Source organism: Eurytemora carolleeae, unplaced genomic scaffold, assembly GCF_000591075.1.
Source record: "Eurytemora carolleeae unplaced genomic scaffold, Eaff_2.0 scaffold1518, whole genome shotgun sequence".
NCBI lineage: Eukaryota > Metazoa > Arthropoda > Copepoda > Calanoida > Temoridae > Eurytemora > Eurytemora carolleeae.
This window is the reverse complement of record NW_019397406.1, coordinates 28,796-50,183: the sequence shown is the minus strand read 5'-3', so window position 1 is coordinate 50,183 and position 21,388 is coordinate 28,796. Positions and strand designations below refer to the sequence as shown.

Sequence of the window (21,388 nt, the reverse complement as noted above, 5' to 3'; positions counted from 1 at the left end):
CCCCCTATTAAAGGTTGGGCCCTCCATCTTTACTCTTATTGAATAATTAAAACAATTGTTCTTTTTTAAACTATCTTTTGGTTATCAGTAATATCTAAAAAGTAAATATATACCCTTCTCCCCTGCCCCTTAACATTCAGGAATTAACGTTCTTCCTTCACCTTCTCTTCTCCCCCCTTCTTTTCCCTGCCCTTATTCTCCGTATAAAATATTAATTCTTTATTTTTCAGCTATGTCTTGGAAACATTGTCCAATATATTTTCTCCTGAGGAATTCGACGAAGAAGTTATCCCTGAAAACCAACGAGACGACTTTACAGGTTGGTAATTTAAGAGATTTTCCTACTGTTCCTTGATTGGGCCCAAATGTTCCCTAAAAAGGTTGGTGGCCGGTCAGAATTTATATTCAGCCATTGACAAAATTCGATATAATTTTTTCGAGTAAGTCTACCAAGGGAATGTGAAATTTTTTTTTAAAGTGATATTTAAAAGTAAAAATTATCATGAAAAAAAGTGGCGCGAACGCCCGTATAAAACTCCTAGATTTCTAGAATTCTGTAAATAATATTTGATGTTTAGGAGTAGGAGAAGTGTTTGCTAGAATTCTGTAAATTATACTTAATGTTTAGGAGTAGGAGAAGGATTTTCTGAAATGTTTCTAAAGGATGAAGAGAACCTCACCCTTCTTCTCACATTCCTGGTAAGTTTATAATCGACCTTACAAGTTTATAATCGACCTTACAAGTTAATAATTGACTTGACTTTACAAGTTTATAATCAACTTTCAAGTTTATGCAAAACCAGATTGGCAAATGAATGCCGTAAAATATTTCAAAAATTTGTCTGATTAATTTTAGATAAATTCCAACTCAATGTAATCATGACTGTACCAAACTATTTTACCTGTAGGCGACCAACCCTGGCTGCTCTAAACTTCCTTCTCTCTAACTGTCCCAGGATGATCCAACAGCAGATCTTAAACAGTCATACAGGTACATAATACATACAACAGGGACATAATGTACATTCCAGGTGCATATTTACTACAGTGACACAATATGTAGTAAGTGACATTAACTATTGTGTAATTTTAAAGATTACTTCATGGTGAATTTTATCCTGATATAATGTCAAATTAGCTTTATGTTATTACACTGTGTTTTAGAGTACAAAAGGACAGGGAAATTGGAAAAGAAAAGCGGTTGGCGGGGCAGGTGGGCAATACGTACAAAGAGTTGGAACAGAAATGGGGGCGGGGGTGGATTAGGGAATAAGAGTGTTAAAAGGGGGGTGATAGGGGAAAAGGAATAGTAAATGGGAGTGATAGGGGAAAAGGAATAGTAAATGGGAGTGATAGGGGAAAAGGAATATGAAATGGAATAGGAAATGAGAAAAGGAATAGTAAATGGGAGTGATAGGGGAAAATGAATAGTAAATGGGAGTGATAGGGGAAAAGGAATATGAAATGGAATAGGAAATGAGAAAAGGCATAGTAAATGGGAGTGATAGGGGAAAAGGAATAGGAAATGGAATAGGAAATGAGAATAGGAATAGTAAATGGTAGTGATAGGGGAAAAGGAATAGGAAATGAGAATAGGAATAGTAAATGGGAAAAAGAAAGAAGGAGGAAAATGGGGGGAAAAGTAGTAAAATGATAATGCTAAAGGTGTATCCAAACTGATGGATGTCCTGGGGGAGACGAGAGAAGTTTTAAGAAATGATTCTCTGATTCTTCTCTTCAAACTGACAAAAGGTATACTCCTCTTCATTTCTTTATTATTCTCAAATTCTCTAGAAATCCAAGTAAACACAAAAAAATGATAATTATGTATTTCGACATTTTAATTTTATCTAAAAAAAATATTTTTTTAATTGTGTCGGTCGAGGACTAAAAGGTCTGCGACCGTTATAAATGTAAATTTATCTTTGGTTGAAAAATACTGCATAATACTGCATAATACAAGTGGCTCATAATTAATTTTAAGCAATAAGCATCAAACTGTGAAACATGCTTTATTTGAATAAATTCGCATGAAGACATCTTTTTGGTTTTGAGTTTTACGTAAATGTTTTCTTATTTTCAGGAAACTCGAACATTCAGAAAATAGGAAAATGCTCTTTAGATAGTTGATTTACTTATCATTTGATTGATTGATTTGTTATTTGATTTGATTGATTTATTATTTGTATGATTTATTATTTGATTGTATGATTTATCATTTAATGGATTGATTTTATCATTTGATTTATTTTATATTTTTTTTTATTTTATTGTATCATAAAATCTTCAATTTTGTAAATTATTATAAGCTGAATATTTCTGTTTGGTTTTTTTGTGAATTTATTACTTTTCGTTGGATATCAATAAATGTTATCTACAACAAAAACAAACTATTTTATTAAATGATTTATAAATATTTTTTGCTAATGTTTTAAACTATTCAAAATGAGCTTTACCATAATGGTAGTCGCTTTTGAGAACGCTTTCGACAAACTGATGGAGATTATGGAGTTTGAGGGATGGACGGATGGAGGTAAATTATTTATCAATTGATTTATTGGTTAAAGAGTTGATCGAAGATGTGATAGAAGATTTAATCAAAGATAGGATCAAAGTTTAATTCAAAGATTTGATCAAAGATTTTATCGATTTGATTTGATTTGATTTGATTTGATTTGATTTGATTTGATTTGATTTGATTTGATTTGATTTGATTTGATTTGATTTGATTTGATTTGATTTGATTTGATTTGATTTGATTTGATTTGATTTGATTTGATTTGATTTGATTTGATTTGATTTGTTTATCTTCTATGGTTGTGTGAATTATAAATGTTACTTTTGATTTAAAAATAATTCTAGGTATAGTTGTAGAGGCTTGTCTGAGGTTAATATTAAACCTATTCTAGGTATAGTTGTAGAGGCTTGTCTGAGGTTTATATTAAACCTACTAATACTAGGTATAGTTGTTGAGGATTGTCTGAGGCTGATGTTGAACCTATTCTAGGTATAGTTGTAGAGGATTGTCTGAGGTTAATATTAAACTTATTCTAGGTATAATTGTAGAGGATTGTCTGAGGTTGATATTAAACCTATTCTAGGTATAGTTGTTGAGGATTGTCTGAGGCTGATGTTGAACCTTCTCCGGAATAATCCATCAAATCAAACTTTTTTCAAGGTTTGAAATTTTTTTTGGCATGAAAATGAAAATGGATATCCTGTGTTAAATTGTATATTAATATATTGATCTCAGTTTTATTAATTCCTCTTCATTGTCCCGTGATGGTTATCTTTTGCAAGGATCAAGCCTTGCTCCTTAAATATAAATATGCTCCCATATCCAATTCAAACGGTAAAATTTAAAAATTTCCTAACAAAAGTTCTGATTTGAATTTTTATTTGAACATTTTTAAAAAATTATATTAAAGTTAAGGCACCCCAACTTTTACCAATTTTTCGAAATCTATAGTTACTTATTTTCTTTAAAAGAAAGGAAAAATCAAAAATAAACTATTTTTAAACGCCTGAATAACTCTTCAATGCTTTTACTTTTTTAGGAAGGAAGCTATATTGCCAGGCTTCTGCCCTCACTCACAGATTCAGGTAATCATCTTTATTTAATAAATACATTTTCATGCATGCGATTCTTATTTAGTGTAAATTATTGATTTGACTTTAAAAAAATTGGTTTTTGATCGGATTTAAAAAAAAATGATAGATTGATTGAGAAAATTATCGACTGAGTGAGTCAATGATTATTGGTTTATTGATTAATTGGTTCATTGATTGATTGATTGATTGATTGATTGATTGATTGATTGATTGATTGATTGTTATATTCATCGATATATTCATTAGTTTATTGATTGATTGGTTTATTGATTGATTTATTGATTGATTGACTGTTATATTCATCGATATATGCATTAGTTTATTAATTGATTGGTTTATGATTGTTTATCGATATATTAAATTAGTTTATTGATTGATTGGTTTATGATTGTTTATCGATATATTCATTAGTTTATTGATTGATTGATTTTTTCTCTAATTGATTGTTTGTATACAGACGAGGTAACTGAGTACGGCTGGGATGCCCAGAAAGTGTCCAATATGCTTCACATTCTTCAATTAATAAGGTAAAATCAGAGGGGTTTATATTCACAGTGGTAATTCCAGAAATTTATTTTCATTAGATTTTATAATAAAACAAAATAGAAATTTGTTTTGACTATTTTATCAATCAATTTAAATACATTCTTTATAGCGTAAAGGGACCCACCTAGGAAAGAATTATATTCACGCTACCCTGTGAACCTTTTTCTAGTCTAGAATAACAGAAATAATCATTGTTATCTGGAAAATACTAAAATGTTATCAATTTCATTCATTGCCTGTGTTGCATAAATCTGCATGTCACTTTAACAAAGAAACCGAAATTCAAATTTATTAATTAATGCATTTAAAATGGAGATTCACATTAAATTAGGGCAACAGTCCCTTTAGAATAATAGTTTACTAATGGTTTTTGTTTGAAGGACCTTGGTTTCTCCTTCTAATCCTCATCAGATAACTATGGCTTGTCAATTGGCCTGCAAACAGGTATTCCGGGCCCTCATTAATTTAGGGCACATCTAATTGATTTAGTTGTTATCTAACTGATTTAGAAGACATCTAATTGATTTAGGGCACATCTTATTGATTCAGTAATATCTAATTGATTTAGTGAACATTTGATGTATTTAGTTAACGTTTAATTGATTTAGTAAACGTCTAATTGATTTAGTGAACATTTAATTGATTTAGTGAACATTTAATTGATTTAGTGAACATTTAATGGATTTAGTGACCATTTAATTACTTTAGTTAACATTTAATTGATTTAGTGAACATTTTATTAATATAATGAATATTTACTTCATAAAGTGAATATTTAATTGATTTAGTGAACATTTAATTGATTTAGTAAACATTCAATTGATTTAATGAACATTTGATTGATTTAGTGAACATTTACTTGATTTAGTGAACATTTACTTGATTCATATAATAATAAAAAAAATATGGTGAACAATTAAATGATTCAGTGAATATCTAATTGAGTTAGTGAACATCTATTTGATTTAGTGAACATTTAATTGTCTTAGTGAACATTTAATTAATTTAGTAAACATTTTATTAATTTAGTGAACATTTAATTGATATAGTGAACATCTAGTTGATTTAGTGAACATTTAATTGATTCAGTTAACAATTAATTGATTCAGTGAACATTTAATTGGTTTAGTGAACATCCAATTGATTTTATGAACATTTAATTGGTTTAGTGAACATTCAATTGATTTTATGAACATTTGATTGGTTTAGTGAACATTTAATTGGTTTAGTGAACATTTAATTGGTTTAGTGAACATTTAATTGGTTTAGTGAACACTTAATTGGTTTAGTGAACATTTAATTGGTTTAGTGAACATTTAATTGATTTGGTGAAAATTTAGTTGATTTGGTGAACACTAGCGCGGGAAAAAACATATTAAAAATGAAAAAATTAAATTTCAATTTTTTTTAGCCTATAACACCCCCCGGCCACCCATGAGTGTCTACAACAAATTTCAGCCCATTCGGCCCAACTGTTTAGCCGGCTATAGGCAACATATATATGAATGTCTTGTTTTATTCTATAGATTTAATTTATTTAGTGAACATTTAATTGATTTAGTGAACATTTAATTCATGAAATTAACATTTAAATGATTTAGTGAACATTCAAATGATATAGTGAACATTTAATTGATTTAGTGAACAGTTAATTGATTTAGTGAACATTCAAATGATATAGTGAACATTTATATGATTTAGTGAACATTTAATTGATTTTGTGATACTAATTGATTTGTTAAAATTTAATTGATTTAGTGAACATTTAATTCATGAAATTAACATTTAAATGATTTAGTGAACATTCAAATGATATAGTGAACATTTAATTGATTTAGTGAACAGTTAATTGATTTATTAAACATTCAAATGATATAGTGAACATTTATATGATTTAGTGAACATTTAATTGATTTTGTGATACTAATTGATTTGTTAAAATTTAATTGATTTAGTGAACATTTAATTGTAACATGACTTATTTCCTCTCTTTATCAATACTTTTTTTTTACTACAATTGATTGATTTCAGGGAGGTGTTCTGAGTCACCTGGAGGATATTTTGTTGGCCTCCGGTATCCCGGCCGATGTTCTCACGGAGGCCATCAATACCATCTCAGAGCTTATCCGGGGGAACAATGAGAACCAGGTAAAAACTAAGAAATTGGTGAATAGTAAAACATAATGGGGGGGGGGGGTTAATGATTTTGAGAAATTACATTCTAGCTAGGACATTTTTTTTGCCCATATTGAATGCTGCAAACTATTACTGATGTCAAAGGTCAAGTCTTAGATTAATTAATAGTATTGCGGTTTACTTAGAATAGCACTGTAACTCTATATTTGCAGTCCCAGTTTATAAATGTAGCTGCTCCTTCTGACCCTCCTCGACCCATCCTAGTCCTCCTCCTCATGTCGATGGTAAACGAGAAGCAACCCTTCTCCCTCCGCTGCTCTGTGCTCTACTGTGTTCAGGAAAATTTCTTCTCTTTTTAAAGGGATTGTTCAACTTTTTGAAATTTCTCAAATTACTCATTTTTAAAAATTATTTTTTTAGCCACAAAGATTGTCCTGAATGACAGAATTACCGTTACTTTTTGTCAGAAAGCCAAGGAACCCAGCTAAACAAAGAAGATTCCCATGGTTCAACCAAATTTCCCAATTTTAGGCCAATCGGTCGAGGGGTTCCTGAGTTATGGTCGGATAAACAAACAAACAGAGATTATTTTTAAAATTCAGTGATGGTGATGGACCAAACCTCTGTAGAGTAAAAAAGTAGATGTTAGTTCCACATTTATTGAAAATATATTTCGGTCTGGGTTGACCCTCGTCAGTTCTAACGATATAATAACCATCAAAATCGATAAAAAAAAATAAATAAACAGAGGTTACTACTTTATATATATATATAGATGTAGAATTTTGCTGACCTTTTTTTTCCTGAACAATGAACATAGAACATTTGGAGAAGAGTTTTTTAAATAGTCTTTTCTTCACAAGAACACTGGAGGGCAAGCAATGATGGTTGAATCCCTCCTGCCCCGGGAGGATATGATAGGTAACTACTGATGACTTTTGTGTTCGAGAGAAGGGGTTGGCAGATTTTCTCTAAAACCTCTACTAAAAAAATTAAAGTTTTGACGAAATTTTTACTCTATTTTCTAATTTTAAAATTTCAGATTATTGGAAAAAAAATTTCACACATTTTAAAAACTTACAACAAAAATTAGATGTGACTCTCAATCAATAAATTATAGAATAATTGATTTTTTATTCTAATATTAGATGTGTCTTGTGGGCAATTGATTTGTGGAGGCTTGTTCTCGAATGACTCTGTTTCTAACTGGCTGTGTGCTGTAGCCCTATCACAGGAAGGCCGCCATTAATTATGATATATTTATGATTTACCGCCATATTGTTCATGAAATTAATTTTTCCGCCATTTTGTTCGTAAACTTGAGTTCACTGCCATTTTGCTCTTCATTTTGCCGCACAACTTTGTTTCTTTACCCGACTTGATTGTCATTTTATTGATAAAATTTATTTCATGAAATTAATTTAATCGCCATTTTATTTTTTGAATTTGTTTACTACCATTTTGTTGATGAACATCATTTTGCCGCCAATTTGTGCATAATATACATTTCTCCAGCATTGTTTTTAAAATTCATATTATCCCCATTTTGTTCTTTTGTTCATTAAATTTGTTTCACCGTCATTTTATTTATGATATTAATTTTACCGCCATTTTCTTTATGCCCTTTTGTTCAATATAATATTTCTTTTTTATCATTATTTTAACATGATGGACTGAGCAGGTTGTCTCTGGATCTCCTAAATTAAAAGAAGAACTTCTAAGGGTCCAACTTGCAACCCAGGTTATACAAATTTTTATCAGGCATACTTAAGGATTTTTTCAAAAGAAAATGAATTAAGTTCCTGATTTGATTATTGTCTACATCAAAGACTTCACACTAAAAAAATTCGAATAAAGTCTTACCAATTAATTCATAATTTAAGAATAATTCCTTTCTCTTTTTTTGCAAACACTCACTTTAATTTGATTTTGTTCAGGGTGGGAGCGGACCTGTATCGTTATTAACCCAGTGTGTTACACTGCTGCAGCATAATGCCTCCATTTCTGCCAGGAAAACCTTTTTATTAACAATTCAATTAGTCTAACATTTATTTACAATTGTCCTATGAAACATGATAATAGAGATATCGTCTTTGATATCTTATATTTTATGTCAAAAGTCGTTGTTAAAATAATATTGCATAACTTCAGTAAAATAGTCTACTTTCTTATTTTTTTCTGTGATTTTAACAGCACATAATTAGCCTCACAATTCACCAAATTTCCTAATAAGACTTCATTATGTGTTAAAATTGATTGATTTATTGACTGATTGCATAAGGATGTTAATCATTCAATGACACTTGCTTTCTTGTTTCTTTACTAGAAAGGTTTTGCGTCCAGGTTGGGTATTCTTCAGATGTTATGTGAGTGGGTTACTGAGTGTCCTATGGCAGTTTCTATACTTTTACAGGTATATTGATTGTCACTCTTGAGAGTGATTGGAACTTCTTAATATTCACACCGGAAACTTCTTTAAGGGATAGGGTTTTAATCCATAAAAACCAGCTGACTCGTATTTTTCGCGATCTCCTATTGGCTATTGCTTACGAAAAGAATTACATAATCCCTCGGACCACTAGAGTTACTAATTATCTAGTTCTGATCAGATTAAAGTTCCAAACGTTCCTACATTAGATTATATTATAACTAGTTTTTAAATTATTGATAGTGAAAATAATTTTCTATTATTTAGATGGATGGTGCTGTAGCATTCTTTATGGCTCAAATTTGTTCAAATGAGCACGACGAGACAGAACGCTTGGGTCATGGCATTTGTGCCTTTTTATTAGGTAATATTTAATAATTTGGAAAAATGATTAATTAATGATTTTTTCCAAGTGGAAACTTCCCTCGTGTGCAATTTCCCAAGTCTGTACTATGAGCCCACTAGCCCATTCGAGTCGCAGAGCTCGGCCCACATTGTAGACTGGGTCGCCTCAGAAGGCCTAACCTAATCTTGTGAAGTTACCGCTCGGGAAATTGCACATTTGGAAAGTTGCCACATGGAAAATTGTCACCCTTAGGAATTTGTCGCCCCTGGGAATTTGACTAGACAAAGCTTTTAATAGTACCATTGTAAATCGGGCATGGTCGTTATTGCATTGAGGGTCACTTGAAATTACGCTTAAGCGACTATATTGTTTAAGGACTATGTATTATCTACAATAAGAACACAGTGCCGGGATCAACTCAAGAAGACCTCATTTCATTAGGCAAAGAAAACCAATACAGATTTCACCAAATTTTCAGATTATTATTATTTCCTATTTTTACTTCCAATTCAGAATGACTAATCCCTTTTTAAATTTACAACGAGGATATCTTTCTCAGTTTTACTAAGACAAAGGTTTTAAGGGTACCTTTGTGCATCTGACATCTTACATCTGACATCTGACATCTGACATCTGACATCTGAAATCATTAAACAAAGGGTCACTCGAAGTTATGTCGACAGTCCCCTTATAAATTTTCTCCTCATTCTAACTATTTGAGAATTAAACTGGTTGGATTAGTTGAGAAGAGGGTCGGAGCAGATCAATTTCTGGATAAAATAGCAGATATTCCAAAACATGAGAGCTTTAATAAGGTTAGGCAGTGCTTTAATAAGGTAGGGAAGGGGGGAAGGAGGCGCACTAATGTTTTCTACCGCACCACCAATGTCGTCACAAATCATATGTGAGAAATTGGGGCTGTGTCGAAGAAAGGCAAGTGAGAATAATCCCGAGAAGCGCTTAGTGTGACGTAATTTGCGGTCCGGTAAAAATATGTGAAGTTTTGTGCCTTCCCTCCCTCGTAAAACCAATTTTATGAAAAAGATACTAGCACTAGATATTCTGAAACATTGAAATATTAAATTAAGGATATGCAGATAGTCAATTAAAGCTGACTAGTTCAATTTAAAAGCTAAGCTTCTGCTTCAAATATCAAAGCTGAGCCATTATATTAATTTCAGGCATTGAAATCACCGCAACTTCGCTGCAACAACATCTCTGAGTTAACTGTTGACAACCATTTCTGTGCCCTCTTTAGGTCACTTGACAGAGATGTTACGAATATTATAGGTTAGTGCTCAACGTGTTATTGATAATCTCTGTAAATTGTCCAAACTGGCAAAAAAGGTTTTACTCTCACAGGTAGAAAAACTCGGGGTTGGAAATAAATTTCGATATATTTTATATCCTTTTCAGTCCTACAGAAAATGACCAAAATTATTACAAATTAAAAATAAAGATAATGTAACAAATAACTTTCTAGAAATTTATAAAAAAAGTAAGCAAATTAGGGGAGGGGGGTTTTTTTGAAGTGGAATGAAAAAATGAAAAGTGTAAAAATTATGGTCAACCTTAAAGAATGGTGGTATTGTCAAAACTGAAAGAAATGTTCATTGAATTAAAGGTTGGGGGATGGGTGGGGGGGAAGGGGTTAGGATACGAAAATACGAGTTTTGAGTTTGTGGGGGAGGGGGCAATGTATGTTTATTTTTTAAAAACATTGCAATTAGCATATAAGAAAAACAACTATAGTACAACAACAAAGACTAAATTAGTTAAACAGAAAACAACCACACTAAAGCCACAACAGAAAGTTGCATCATCTTTTTTTTTTGTTAATCTCTGCTTATTTTCCTGTGTTGATTTTGGCTGTTACTTTTCTTCAGTATATAATGGGAAGTTTGTTTAAATTATACAGTTTATTCCACAAATAGGAATACAATGGAAGTTTTTTTATGATCAATTGCCATGAATAATAAATAAATCAAGGCCGCAATTTGTAAACAAATCAGTGCCCAATTATATGTGTGATTATGTCTGTTTTGGTTGATATTTTGCCATTTCAATCAAGATCCTAATCCAGGGAGTCATGAATCTAGTTCATGATCCTATGCATTACTTATAGGGAACCGAAGATCAGCAGTGCTCTTGAATGGAACTGGACCCCTGGATGCATCTACCCATGCAGCTCTGGAGAACTATAAAGTATTTATCAGAGATCAGGATACTAAAATGAAGGTAACTTAGGACACTGCAAATCTGTTTGTTTTCCCCAGTACAATTTCTCCTACCTTGAACCTCCATTTAAATTTAACAGTTTCTCTGAGCCACTTAAAAAAAGAAACTTAAATTAAAAATTAAAAAACTTTTTTTGCTTATTTTTGTAAAGACAAAAGTTTTAAAGAGATTTGAATGGGTCACTTGTATAACTCAAAGTCCATTAATTTATTTACTTTTATTTCATTTATTATTGATTTAGGAGTACATTTATTATTGATTTAGGAGTACATTTATTATTGATTTAGGAGTACATTTATTATTGATTTAGGAGTACATTTATTATTGATTTAGGAGTACATTGATGCAAACAAAGTTCTTCACACAGAGTACACTTCCCTCCAGGTAAATATTTGTAAGCCTTTATTTTTTATAAAAATGTCTTTACATGAATCTAAAAAATCTAAAGAAAAACATTGTTACAAATCAGGCTAGATATGAGGAGTTAACTGGTGTAGTTCAGCAGATTAAAGATCAGAATGCAATCCTTCAGGTTAAATTATTTCATAATTACCCCAGATCAGATTCAGTTGACCAAACCAACATTTTTAATGGTTTCCTTTAAGTTGTCCAGGGACTGAATTTAATGAAATTGAGCTAAGGCGATTAACTATCGATTCAAATACAAATCTGTTGTGATGCAGTGTAGTTATCATTTATGGGACATGGACAAATCCGGAATACTGATTCAAGATACTGGGTTGAACCGTCTCTAGACCTGGCTCAAATTTATTAGATCCAGTCTCAAGCTAGAAATCATTGGCTTTAAGTTGATAAACCTGAAACTGATGCTTAAAATTAATTAACTGAAAGCAACTCGGTTTAAATATGTTAAATAAGTTTAAGACCAATGTTTGGCAAACAATTATTTATGGGGAAAAGTGATTTCTGAGGGGGGGGGACTGAGGGTCAACTTTTAAAAAGATTTACCCCGCTTTGATGATTGATGGATAAAAAATATGTTTCAGGCTCAAGTAATGAATGCAGCTACATCTTCCAAACCATTTACTTCTATGGACCTAAGGAATGAAAATTAATGATAATTGCATTTTATTCATTAGAATATATTTAAAATAATCATTGCATAATAAACTAATGATATTTGATAATTAATTTCCAACCATTACAAAACAACATTTTAACATTCCATTTCAAGTTTTAATTAGGTCCTGATTTAGTATATTGATTTGGGACTGGGATGCGACTGTATGACATCCCTAAAATTCTAATTTAATTAAGTAACACATCTCCATTCACAATATTTTCAAAAAAAATTCCCAATTTTTTTTTATCAACAAATATTTAATTTTTCCTAAAAGAAATGGTCCCTCCCAGACTGACGCTGAGGTCGAAGGGCTGAGAAAACAGCTTCAGCAGCAAGACGAATATATTCAGGTATATTATTTGTTCATAACAATTTCCTTTATTATACTTAATATAAATACTACATTATCAAATTAAAAAACTTGATTGGTTTTCCCTTCCTCAATTGCTGTGATCCTTCTCTTTACCACGCTATAAAAATTTCTGCCTTTTCAGAAGGGTTCCATGTTATACCCCATTTATTAGCCAGCTTGACTTTATTATAATCAAAGAGTCACTTCATGCTCAATATACCCCATTCATTAGCCAGCTTGACTTTATTACAAGCAAAGAGTCACTTCATGCTCAATATACCCCATTCATTAGCCAGCTTGACTTTATTATTAGCAAAGAGTCACTTCATGTTCAATATACCCCATTCATTAGCCAGCTTGACTTTATTATAAGCAAAGAGTCACTTCATGCTCAATATACCCCATTCATTAGCCAGCTTGACTTTATCATAAGCAAAGAGTCACTTCATGCTCAAATAATTTGCCCACTTTTCTCCCTCTCCCCCCTTTCCATCAGTACACTTAAATTTGCCTTCCATCCTAACTGAAAATGTATCATTCTATAATTTAGCATATCCTTGCTCTAATAATCTACCTCTACACAGAATTATACTTAGCTCCAAAGGGAGACTACCTTCTTGAAACCAATGCTTCCTTCTATTTTGCTACCAGTTCCTAAGTCTACATCTGAAATGAGCAAGAAAAGGCCTTATATAAATCTGAAACCATGAAACTTTACCATAAAAGAGTAGGTAGAAATGATCCAAAATCAATGTATAACTTAACTAAATGTCCATGAATCCACATCAATTCTTGTTTTATAAAATAAGACTGTAAACCAGAATTTTTTTGTGGCAACAATTTCTGTTTGAACGTTTGCTGTGCATGGGGATCCTTGAAGATAATCACGCTTTTTTTGACTCACCCAGCATTTATAATATAAAGTAGCTGAAGTAAGACTGATTAAATGGAGCAAATAGTTTTTATGTTGAGGAGCGTGAGCAGACTGTATAATATGAATAATTTGGATAAAATCTGTCAAATATTAATTAATAAATTTGGAAAAGTTTTTATCTGTCATCAGCCAATAAATCATTAGACCCTTCAGATACTCCCTCTAAATATTGAGAGCTCTAAATACTTGGGAGCCTGGGAGCCTGTTTGGACCACTCACTTCATGTTAAGTAGTAAGTCTGTGTAAACTTAAGGAGCTGAAGAAAATCTTTAAATATTAATTAGCTGGATCTAACCAGTAATATAATTCAGAAGCTGGAGTAAATCTGTAAAATATTAAGAAACTGAATCAAATCTGTAATAATATTAAGGAGCTGACGTAATACTGTTTAGCATTAAGGAGCTGGAGCAAATTCTTTTAATACTAAGGAAGGAACTGGAGCTAATCTTTAAAATTTGAAGGAAATGGACCAAATCTTTATGATATGAAGGAACTGGAACAAATCTTTATAATATGAAGGAGCTTGAGTATGAGTAGGAGGTGTAGGCTAGACTTGGGAGTACATTTGTATAATATTAAGGAGTTGGAGTCCAGACTGGGAGCTGAGGAGACTCCAGATACTGGAGCAAATCTTTATCAACCTTTTATTCAAGACACTCCAAAACCAATAATCAAGGTAATCACTAATCAATTACCCTTCAAAAAATTCATTTTTTGTTATTTTTCTGTGTTTTCAATTTGAAATTTTACTTCCATTCTTAATTTCCAAATCTCAAAATTTTGGTATTGAAATTTAGAGTGAGTTGTCTCTAAAATTCTATTTGAAAATTATTGTTATTCAAGGATTGTCAATGCCAGACTGATTCTTTTCCCGACAACAAGGCTATTACAATCCAGATGTTGAGAAGCCAGGTATTAACCCACAGTATTTGCTAACATTATGTTTATATTTTTTTTACTTTTGTTGTTGTTAGCCACTATATCAAAATGCTGCTTTGTTTACATTTCAGTAACAGGCAAAAATAATTGTATAAAGTGGTCGATCTAAAGTAGCTTAGGGTGAGGGGGGAAGGTACTAGCAATGAAATGTCTTTTGAAACACAATTAATGTTACATAATTATTTCTGAAAGTACGTCTGAGCAAGAGCTTAGGAAGAAATTTTAGTTAGTGATGTCGATTGCTCTGGGGTTATTTGAGTGTGGCTGTCGTCTCACCTCTGTAGGCAGATATTAGTTTGGCATTGTTTCTAGTTGGATACGATGAGATGCCAGGTGATGAAGAAGGACGAGGAGCTTCTTAAACTCAAAAATGATCTTCCGCTTAATCCTGGGTCACCTAGGGACAGGTACAACCAACCAATCAATCAATCAATCAACAAATCAATCAATCAATCAATAGATAGATCAATTTAAACAATTTATGAATCTTTTCATCAGTCAGTATATTTACAAACAACAAAATAATCAATCAGTCAAAAATTCAATCAGTCAATAAATGAATTAATCAATCAATTGTAAATCTCAATGGGTCAGCTTTGGGCTTATAGAAATCCACTATGTTGAAGACTATTTACTATATACTCACATCAATTGTAAATGTTTCAATGGGAATCCAGCATATCCATGTTAAAATGAATTATTTTTTATTGTGACTGGTTCTCTAAAAAAGAGACTTTAAGGAGTACTGTTGTGAATTGGACATGCCAAACTATAAGTGGGTGGTCAATTATAGTTACGTCTACTGTTCCTTAAAGTGCGGAAAGATGGGGTAGTTCCAGACCAGAGGTGCAGTGTTCAGTACATATTCAAATAAGTTGTCAATCTCTTTCAGGTTTGAGAATATGTTTATGACAACAATGGAGCTGGAGGCGCATAACAAGGTGGAGAACACATACGAGATTGATCTCAAGGAGAGAGAGATTGTCAGGATGAAAAATGCTCATGAAGAAGAACTGAATGAACTTAAAAAAGAAAGAGATTTAATTGAGGTATAAAATCTTCAGCCGTACATTTTTTCCAACTAAAATCTTAGTTTAAAAATTTCTAAAAGTTTCTTAATGCTGATTTTGAACTTTTTAGGGTTTTGGGATGAAAAAAATGTCTATTAAGTACCTTTTTTGTCCAGTAAATTTTAAAGGCATTTTTAACCTTTTCTTTCTAAAAAAAGACAAAATTAGAAATAACATTATCTTGCATACTTGGGTAAAGAAGATGTAAAGCCATCATTCAAATGTGATTTTGTGCAAATGGTCTTTTTGAATTTTAAGATTTGAGATTTGTATTTTGTTTTTAGTATCAACTCCAGTTGCAAGTGGAAATGCATCAAAAACGTCAGAAATTTTCCTAAATCTACATGGAATGATTGTTTCCATAACTCAGTACATTTTTTAAGATCAATTTCAACAAACCTCTTATAGCCTTTTACATTGCAGGTTGAGCTGTTTAAATCTCGGCATGATCTAGAAGACCTACGAGAGGTTCAGCATTATACAAGGTAAGAGAAGGTGTTAGCAAAATTCCATCCAATGCGATCCCAATTATTGATTAATTGATATCCGGGGCAGAAGATTATGAAAGATCCCCAATGTGGAATCCCCAGACCGCTGTCTACGTAAGGGTCTCAGTCAGGTGCTGATTCCGCTACCAGTTAAGTTGTAGAAACAATTTTGTACTGAAAAATGTATACTGCAAGGGAGTGTTTATTTTTTTCATAGTTTATCTCTTTTATTGATAACTGATATTTACAAACGCAAAAAACTTTCAAAAGCTCACAATGACACAGAAAATATTTGTTTGTTACTTGGATAACAGTAGATCTTTGTAGCACTAAAGGTATGTTTTAAAGGCATCTTATTAATATTTATGATCGATTATAAGATTAATGTAAAAATGTATCATCCATGATAATAATTATAAATTCTCTTATACAGTTAGATACATAAAACTGTGGAAGAGAAAATGACATCTAAGTAATATTATGTATATTTGATGTTTTTGAAAAGCAAATGGTTTTACCAGTAGCTTATAAGTCAACTTATTAAGTGAACACTGTACATTGAACAATTGTTGTGTGTTCATGTTAATTAAACTATTTAAAATCATAACTTGAGTCTTAACAATTTTGTCCTATTTTACAGCTTTATGGATCTCACTGTTCAAACCGTCAAAATTTAGATAAATCTGAACGAAAAAATAGAAATTAAATGCAACATGATATTTGTTAAAGTCCTAATGTTGTTGATGGACTGGAGCGTAAGGTCCGTGAGCTGACTGCTGAGCTAGAGGAGTACAAGGAGAGACGAGATGTTGAGCTGGTCAATATGTCCAGTCAGCAGCAGTTAGATCAGGATCTTTTTAACAAGTAAGTAAGGGATATATTTTTGTTTTTGAAACTTCCCTAGCAACCAAGGGATGTTGAAGAGACTTTGAAAGGACGTCAAATGGTTGTTAAATGATCATCATTAGTTAAGGTTATTCTCAATAGGTTAGTAAATGGACAAGATGTTGAGTTGGCCAACATGTCCAGTGAGCAGTAGTTAGATCATGATATTGTTACCAATTAAGTCGGGAATATATTTTTATCATTTCTCTGAGCAACTAGGCATGGGTCCATATAATTCTGTCCAATACGATCCCAACTGTTGATTGATTGATATTTGGTGCAGAAATTAACCATGAACTGTTGTTGTAAACAAATGGAAGTATGATGTCAAGTTATAGAACAAATTCCATACTGTACAATGTATATAGATGGACCCCTGAAACTAGAGGGTTTTCAAACAAGGTCAAATGGATGATGCTAGATGAGGATATTCTCACTAGTGCTGGCAAGGAACACCCAACTCAAATGTGCACAACTTGTGTACTGTACTCTCTCAGAGCAATGTAAATAAACACAGTGGTCCCCCAACCTGTGAAAGAGAAGGAAAGAAGCTTTAAGATCCTATGCTGCTCTTTGAACTGAACATTAGACACAGTTCGCATAAAGCCATGCCCTGCCAAGAAAACCATTGTAGATGGAGGTGTTGCTTCCTGACTGCTAATAGGCGTCCGACCGGCCATCAGACATCCCCTACCAGCACTATTTAGCACCCTGCTCCATTTGGTGGACGAGGAAATTGTTGCAGGGAAGTCCTGTTCATAAATACCTTTGTTCACTGAAGCTCCAATGGGAGAGCTCAAATTTAATATAATCCTGACGGAGTCATTTTGTTTCTGTTTGCACATTATTCCGTTAATCTTGACTCCTGGAGGAACTTCATCCACCGCTACCAGGCCATAAGCAAAACCTTTCTTTAACCAATCTGCAATGGATGCTGATACATGAGGTCCGAATTTGTAGCTACTGGGTGCTTTAGTGCTAGTTGTTGGTTGTCTAAAAGGATGCTTACAGCCAATATTAGCACCTTCTGTAAGATCACACATGATCTCCCCAAACTATCTACTGCCAGCCAATCTGCAATCCACTTCTAGTGCTCTAAGTTCCTCGGGGTTCACCATAAGACTTGCCCAGGTACACAAGGTTAGATGGACAACTGGTCCAGTACCATGATGGTGCATTCTCTCTACATGAGTCCAGTACTGGCAAGCCATACTTTGGGCGAAAGAATTTACTCCCAGGGAGCAGATCAAACTGTAAGATTTGGAATTGCCAATTCCTGCTTGCCCAGAGCCCCCTATTCTCCTTAACAAAATCTGAAAAGAAAGTCCAGTTTCCCTAACGAATTAGGAAACCCAGTAAAATGTACCCCCCCTCCTGAATACCTGATATATGATTCACACCCTAGAGAAAAGAAAACCATTTATGAAGAAACTGCCCCTTCCAATTGAGAGGTTCTTTGGACCAAACCAGATAATTATTCCGCCAATTATTTTCCCAGTCCAGCCGAAAGCATTGAGGGTTTGGGAGGAAGCTGGTCCAAGTCCATTGCAATAAATGGCAGAATAAAGTTCAGGGGAGATTTGGTTTAAACCTTGAAAACCATGTCCTCAGATCAGTTTCTATTTGGGATTTCCCATATTGCTGAAATGAAAAAAAATTCTGTTTAGCTGAAGTAGAGGATAGTTAAGTTGAAATTAAAATCTTAAATGAAAAAGAATGCTTGAATTTTAAATTAATTTGGAAAATTTCTTCTCTTTCTTTTTCAAAGTGAATTGAAAAAGTTGAGAGCAATGGAGGTTAACTTTAAATTAAGAGAAAAATTTAATTGTTGTCGAATTGTATATGAGCTCCAGGTGTTATTAAGGGAGTTATAAATAAAGAAAATATTGAAAAACTTTTGGCTATTCTTGAGAGAAAATAAATATGTATAAACTCGAATAGCTGCGCTGTAAGACTGAAGAGAATGAATTGATTTTTTTTGTTGAGTGGAATTGCCCAATAATTAATTGCATTTATTGCGTGCCACAAGGTTTAAATCATAAATATTATCAAAAAATTGGAACACAACCGCAAGAAAGATGGACAAATTTGTGTGCTATAGCGCACAATTATGCGCAATTCCATTGCGTTTATTGCGCACAATTATTATAGAATTGTGCGCAAGTAAAATGCACTTGCGTTGGAAACCCTGGGCTTTGTGGAAAACAAAATTGTAATCTAAGGATGTGTTCTAGTTTGAAAGAAGACTTGAAGCTGTACAAGGAGAAAATGGAGATGGAGAGGGAGAAGGTGAAAGGTCTGCAGAGTGAACAAGAGGATCTTCTTGTTATGCTGGCAGATCAGGTCTAAAAATTAGTATCATCATAATTTTGTATAGCGCTTACCTTCAAAGAAGTGGTACTCGCTATTCCTCTTAGGAATCTCCTGCCGAGCCATGTTGTATGTACAGAGATCAGAACTTTTGTGTGGATATTGTGAATATAAAGCGCTTGATATCCATTTTAGGGTTCTTTTAAATTTGATTATCAATGTTTGATTCCTCAATTCAAGTGTTCTCTGTAGGGTATGACCACCAAGGGATATCAAAGACAAATTAAATCAATCCGTTGATCTGCACAAGATGAGATCAATGCTTGATCCCAAGCACAAAAGTTCTGACTTCAGTTTACACTTTGGTAGCTTTTTTTAAAAGATAAATTGGTTGGTTAAGTATTATTATTATTATTATTATTATTATTAGTTAAGTATTTGGAGAAATGGGTAGTTGAGTGATTTAGTGGTTGGTTGGTTGGTTGGTTGGTTGGTTGGTTGGTTGGTTGGTTGGTTGGTTGGTTGGTTGGTTGGTTGGTTGGTTGGTTGATTTAATGAGTGATTATTCATTAACTAAGTAATTTGGGAAACAATTAATAGATTTGATAAATGATAGAATTGTTGATCGACGAGAATTATTATTTATGATTGATTGATTGTATATTCAATTTTATTTGTTTTTCAGGAGGAAAAGATGGTGAAGTACAAGACAAGGCTGAGAGATCTCAACGTTGAGGTATCCGAAGATGAGGCTGAAGATGAGGATTTGACCTGACCATCTGATAGGTACGGTCTACTGTAGTATACTGTGTGCTATATGATTACAAATTTTTGAGCACACTTGCTGCGAAGCTGATTTGTTTGGTATGATTACAAATTGGTGTAGAGAGCCCCCCCCCCTCCACCCACGCAATGCGGGGTTATCATACTCGTAGATATTTTCAGAAAAAAATCTCCTTCCCCTTTTTAATAAATAATTTTAGCTTGTTTTACTGAATTTGAAATAATTGTGTGGGTATCAAAAAAGTTTTAAAGCTCGTAAGTTGAATTTTTATTTAAAATTTTTTCAAATCTCGTATATTAACCCACCTACCCCTCCCACTCTCCGAGTTGAAACAACTTATTCCTCAAATATGCCTGTTACACACAAATGAGAGATTTCTGAGAGGATATATACAAACGTACTTTTCGATCTAACAAGGAGCAAACATAATTAAAATATCTTTGATCTGCCAATAAATTGAATGTTAATAATGCAAACTTTTTTAGTGTTTCTTCGGAGCGATGATATTTTCCAAACCAAGGGGTATGAAGCAGACAGCAGTCTTTATTTCATATTTTTAGTTTCAAGCTCATTTCTGTTATTTAAAGTTACATGCTTTGTCCTGGTCATTTAAAGAGATTATCTCCAGAATGCCATGAATAATTCACAATATTTTTTTCTTACTTTAATCCAGAGGGTGCACGTCATTTGTTTTTAAATAAAGCCATTAAATTTTTTTATTGTATTGTTATGGTATTCGTATAACAGGAGATCCCTTTAATCAACAACGTTGATAACTGGATGAAATCTTTAAATTTTCCAAATAGTTTTTAATTCATTTTATTTCATCAGAAAATGAGTTTGATCAATAATCATAATGTTTCCGTATCTTTAGCTCGCTTGTTTCTGTGATAGTTATTTATTTGAGTTGCGTTTTTTTTTTCTGTGTCTGATACTTTATAATGATTATAATTATGATAGTTTTTCTTAAATTCTCAAAAACAGGCAATATTTACTTAAAGAAAAAGTTTTAACTTTAATGATTTTATTTTATTCTTTAAAAATAGATATTAATGATGCAAATACCTTTAAAGTACATTTATTTTTATTGTTGAATTTTAATCTAATTTATTTTGTTTAATCCACAGTTCTGAATTAATGCGTGTTTTTTTCATTTATATGTTTACTTAGGTTAATTATTTTTATTTAAAAAAACAACATTTTTGGTTGAAATTTTTTTTATGGGGTTAAGGGAGG

At 32.4% G+C, this 21,388-nt stretch overlaps 1 protein-coding gene across 1 annotated transcript in view; it reads left to right on the top strand.

The window, feature by feature from the left end:
• The window catches only part of LOC111714114 (general vesicular transport factor p115), a 25,814-nt gene extending 4,480 nt beyond the window's left edge, over nucleotides 1-21,334 (top strand). The window contains exons 3-37 of the mRNA XM_023489154.1: nucleotides 231-319; nucleotides 629-703; nucleotides 857-991; nucleotides 1,666-1,752; nucleotides 2,084-2,107; nucleotides 2,468-2,533; nucleotides 3,102-3,178; nucleotides 3,558-3,603; nucleotides 4,070-4,139; nucleotides 4,539-4,602; nucleotides 6,190-6,306; nucleotides 6,507-6,632; nucleotides 7,143-7,215; nucleotides 7,443-7,528; nucleotides 7,976-8,035; nucleotides 8,232-8,305; nucleotides 8,638-8,707; nucleotides 8,990-9,086; nucleotides 9,444-9,509; nucleotides 9,810-9,883; nucleotides 10,250-10,358; nucleotides 11,194-11,306; nucleotides 11,640-11,690; nucleotides 11,776-11,838; nucleotides 12,314-12,369; nucleotides 12,665-12,740; nucleotides 14,257-14,352; nucleotides 14,520-14,588; nucleotides 14,928-15,022; nucleotides 15,508-15,664; nucleotides 16,109-16,170; nucleotides 16,903-17,037; nucleotides 19,293-19,401; nucleotides 20,054-20,154; nucleotides 20,638-21,334. Coding sequence (XP_023344922.1) covers nucleotides 231-319; nucleotides 629-703; nucleotides 857-991; nucleotides 1,666-1,752; nucleotides 2,084-2,107; nucleotides 2,468-2,533; nucleotides 3,102-3,178; nucleotides 3,558-3,603; nucleotides 4,070-4,139; nucleotides 4,539-4,602; nucleotides 6,190-6,306; nucleotides 6,507-6,632; nucleotides 7,143-7,215; nucleotides 7,443-7,528; nucleotides 7,976-8,035; nucleotides 8,232-8,305; nucleotides 8,638-8,707; nucleotides 8,990-9,086; nucleotides 9,444-9,509; nucleotides 9,810-9,883; nucleotides 10,250-10,358; nucleotides 11,194-11,306; nucleotides 11,640-11,690; nucleotides 11,776-11,838; nucleotides 12,314-12,369; nucleotides 12,665-12,740; nucleotides 14,257-14,352; nucleotides 14,520-14,588; nucleotides 14,928-15,022; nucleotides 15,508-15,664; nucleotides 16,109-16,170; nucleotides 16,903-17,037; nucleotides 19,293-19,401; nucleotides 20,054-20,143 — 2,857 coding nt within the window. The 3' untranslated portion in view covers nucleotides 20,144-20,154; nucleotides 20,638-21,334. The remainder of the gene's footprint in view (nucleotides 1-230; nucleotides 320-628; nucleotides 704-856; nucleotides 992-1,665; nucleotides 1,753-2,083; nucleotides 2,108-2,467; nucleotides 2,534-3,101; nucleotides 3,179-3,557; nucleotides 3,604-4,069; nucleotides 4,140-4,538; nucleotides 4,603-6,189; nucleotides 6,307-6,506; nucleotides 6,633-7,142; nucleotides 7,216-7,442; nucleotides 7,529-7,975; nucleotides 8,036-8,231; nucleotides 8,306-8,637; nucleotides 8,708-8,989; nucleotides 9,087-9,443; nucleotides 9,510-9,809; nucleotides 9,884-10,249; nucleotides 10,359-11,193; nucleotides 11,307-11,639; nucleotides 11,691-11,775; nucleotides 11,839-12,313; nucleotides 12,370-12,664; nucleotides 12,741-14,256; nucleotides 14,353-14,519; nucleotides 14,589-14,927; nucleotides 15,023-15,507; nucleotides 15,665-16,108; nucleotides 16,171-16,902; nucleotides 17,038-19,292; nucleotides 19,402-20,053; nucleotides 20,155-20,637) is intronic.
• The last annotated feature ends 54 nt before the right edge of the window (nucleotides 21,335-21,388 follow it).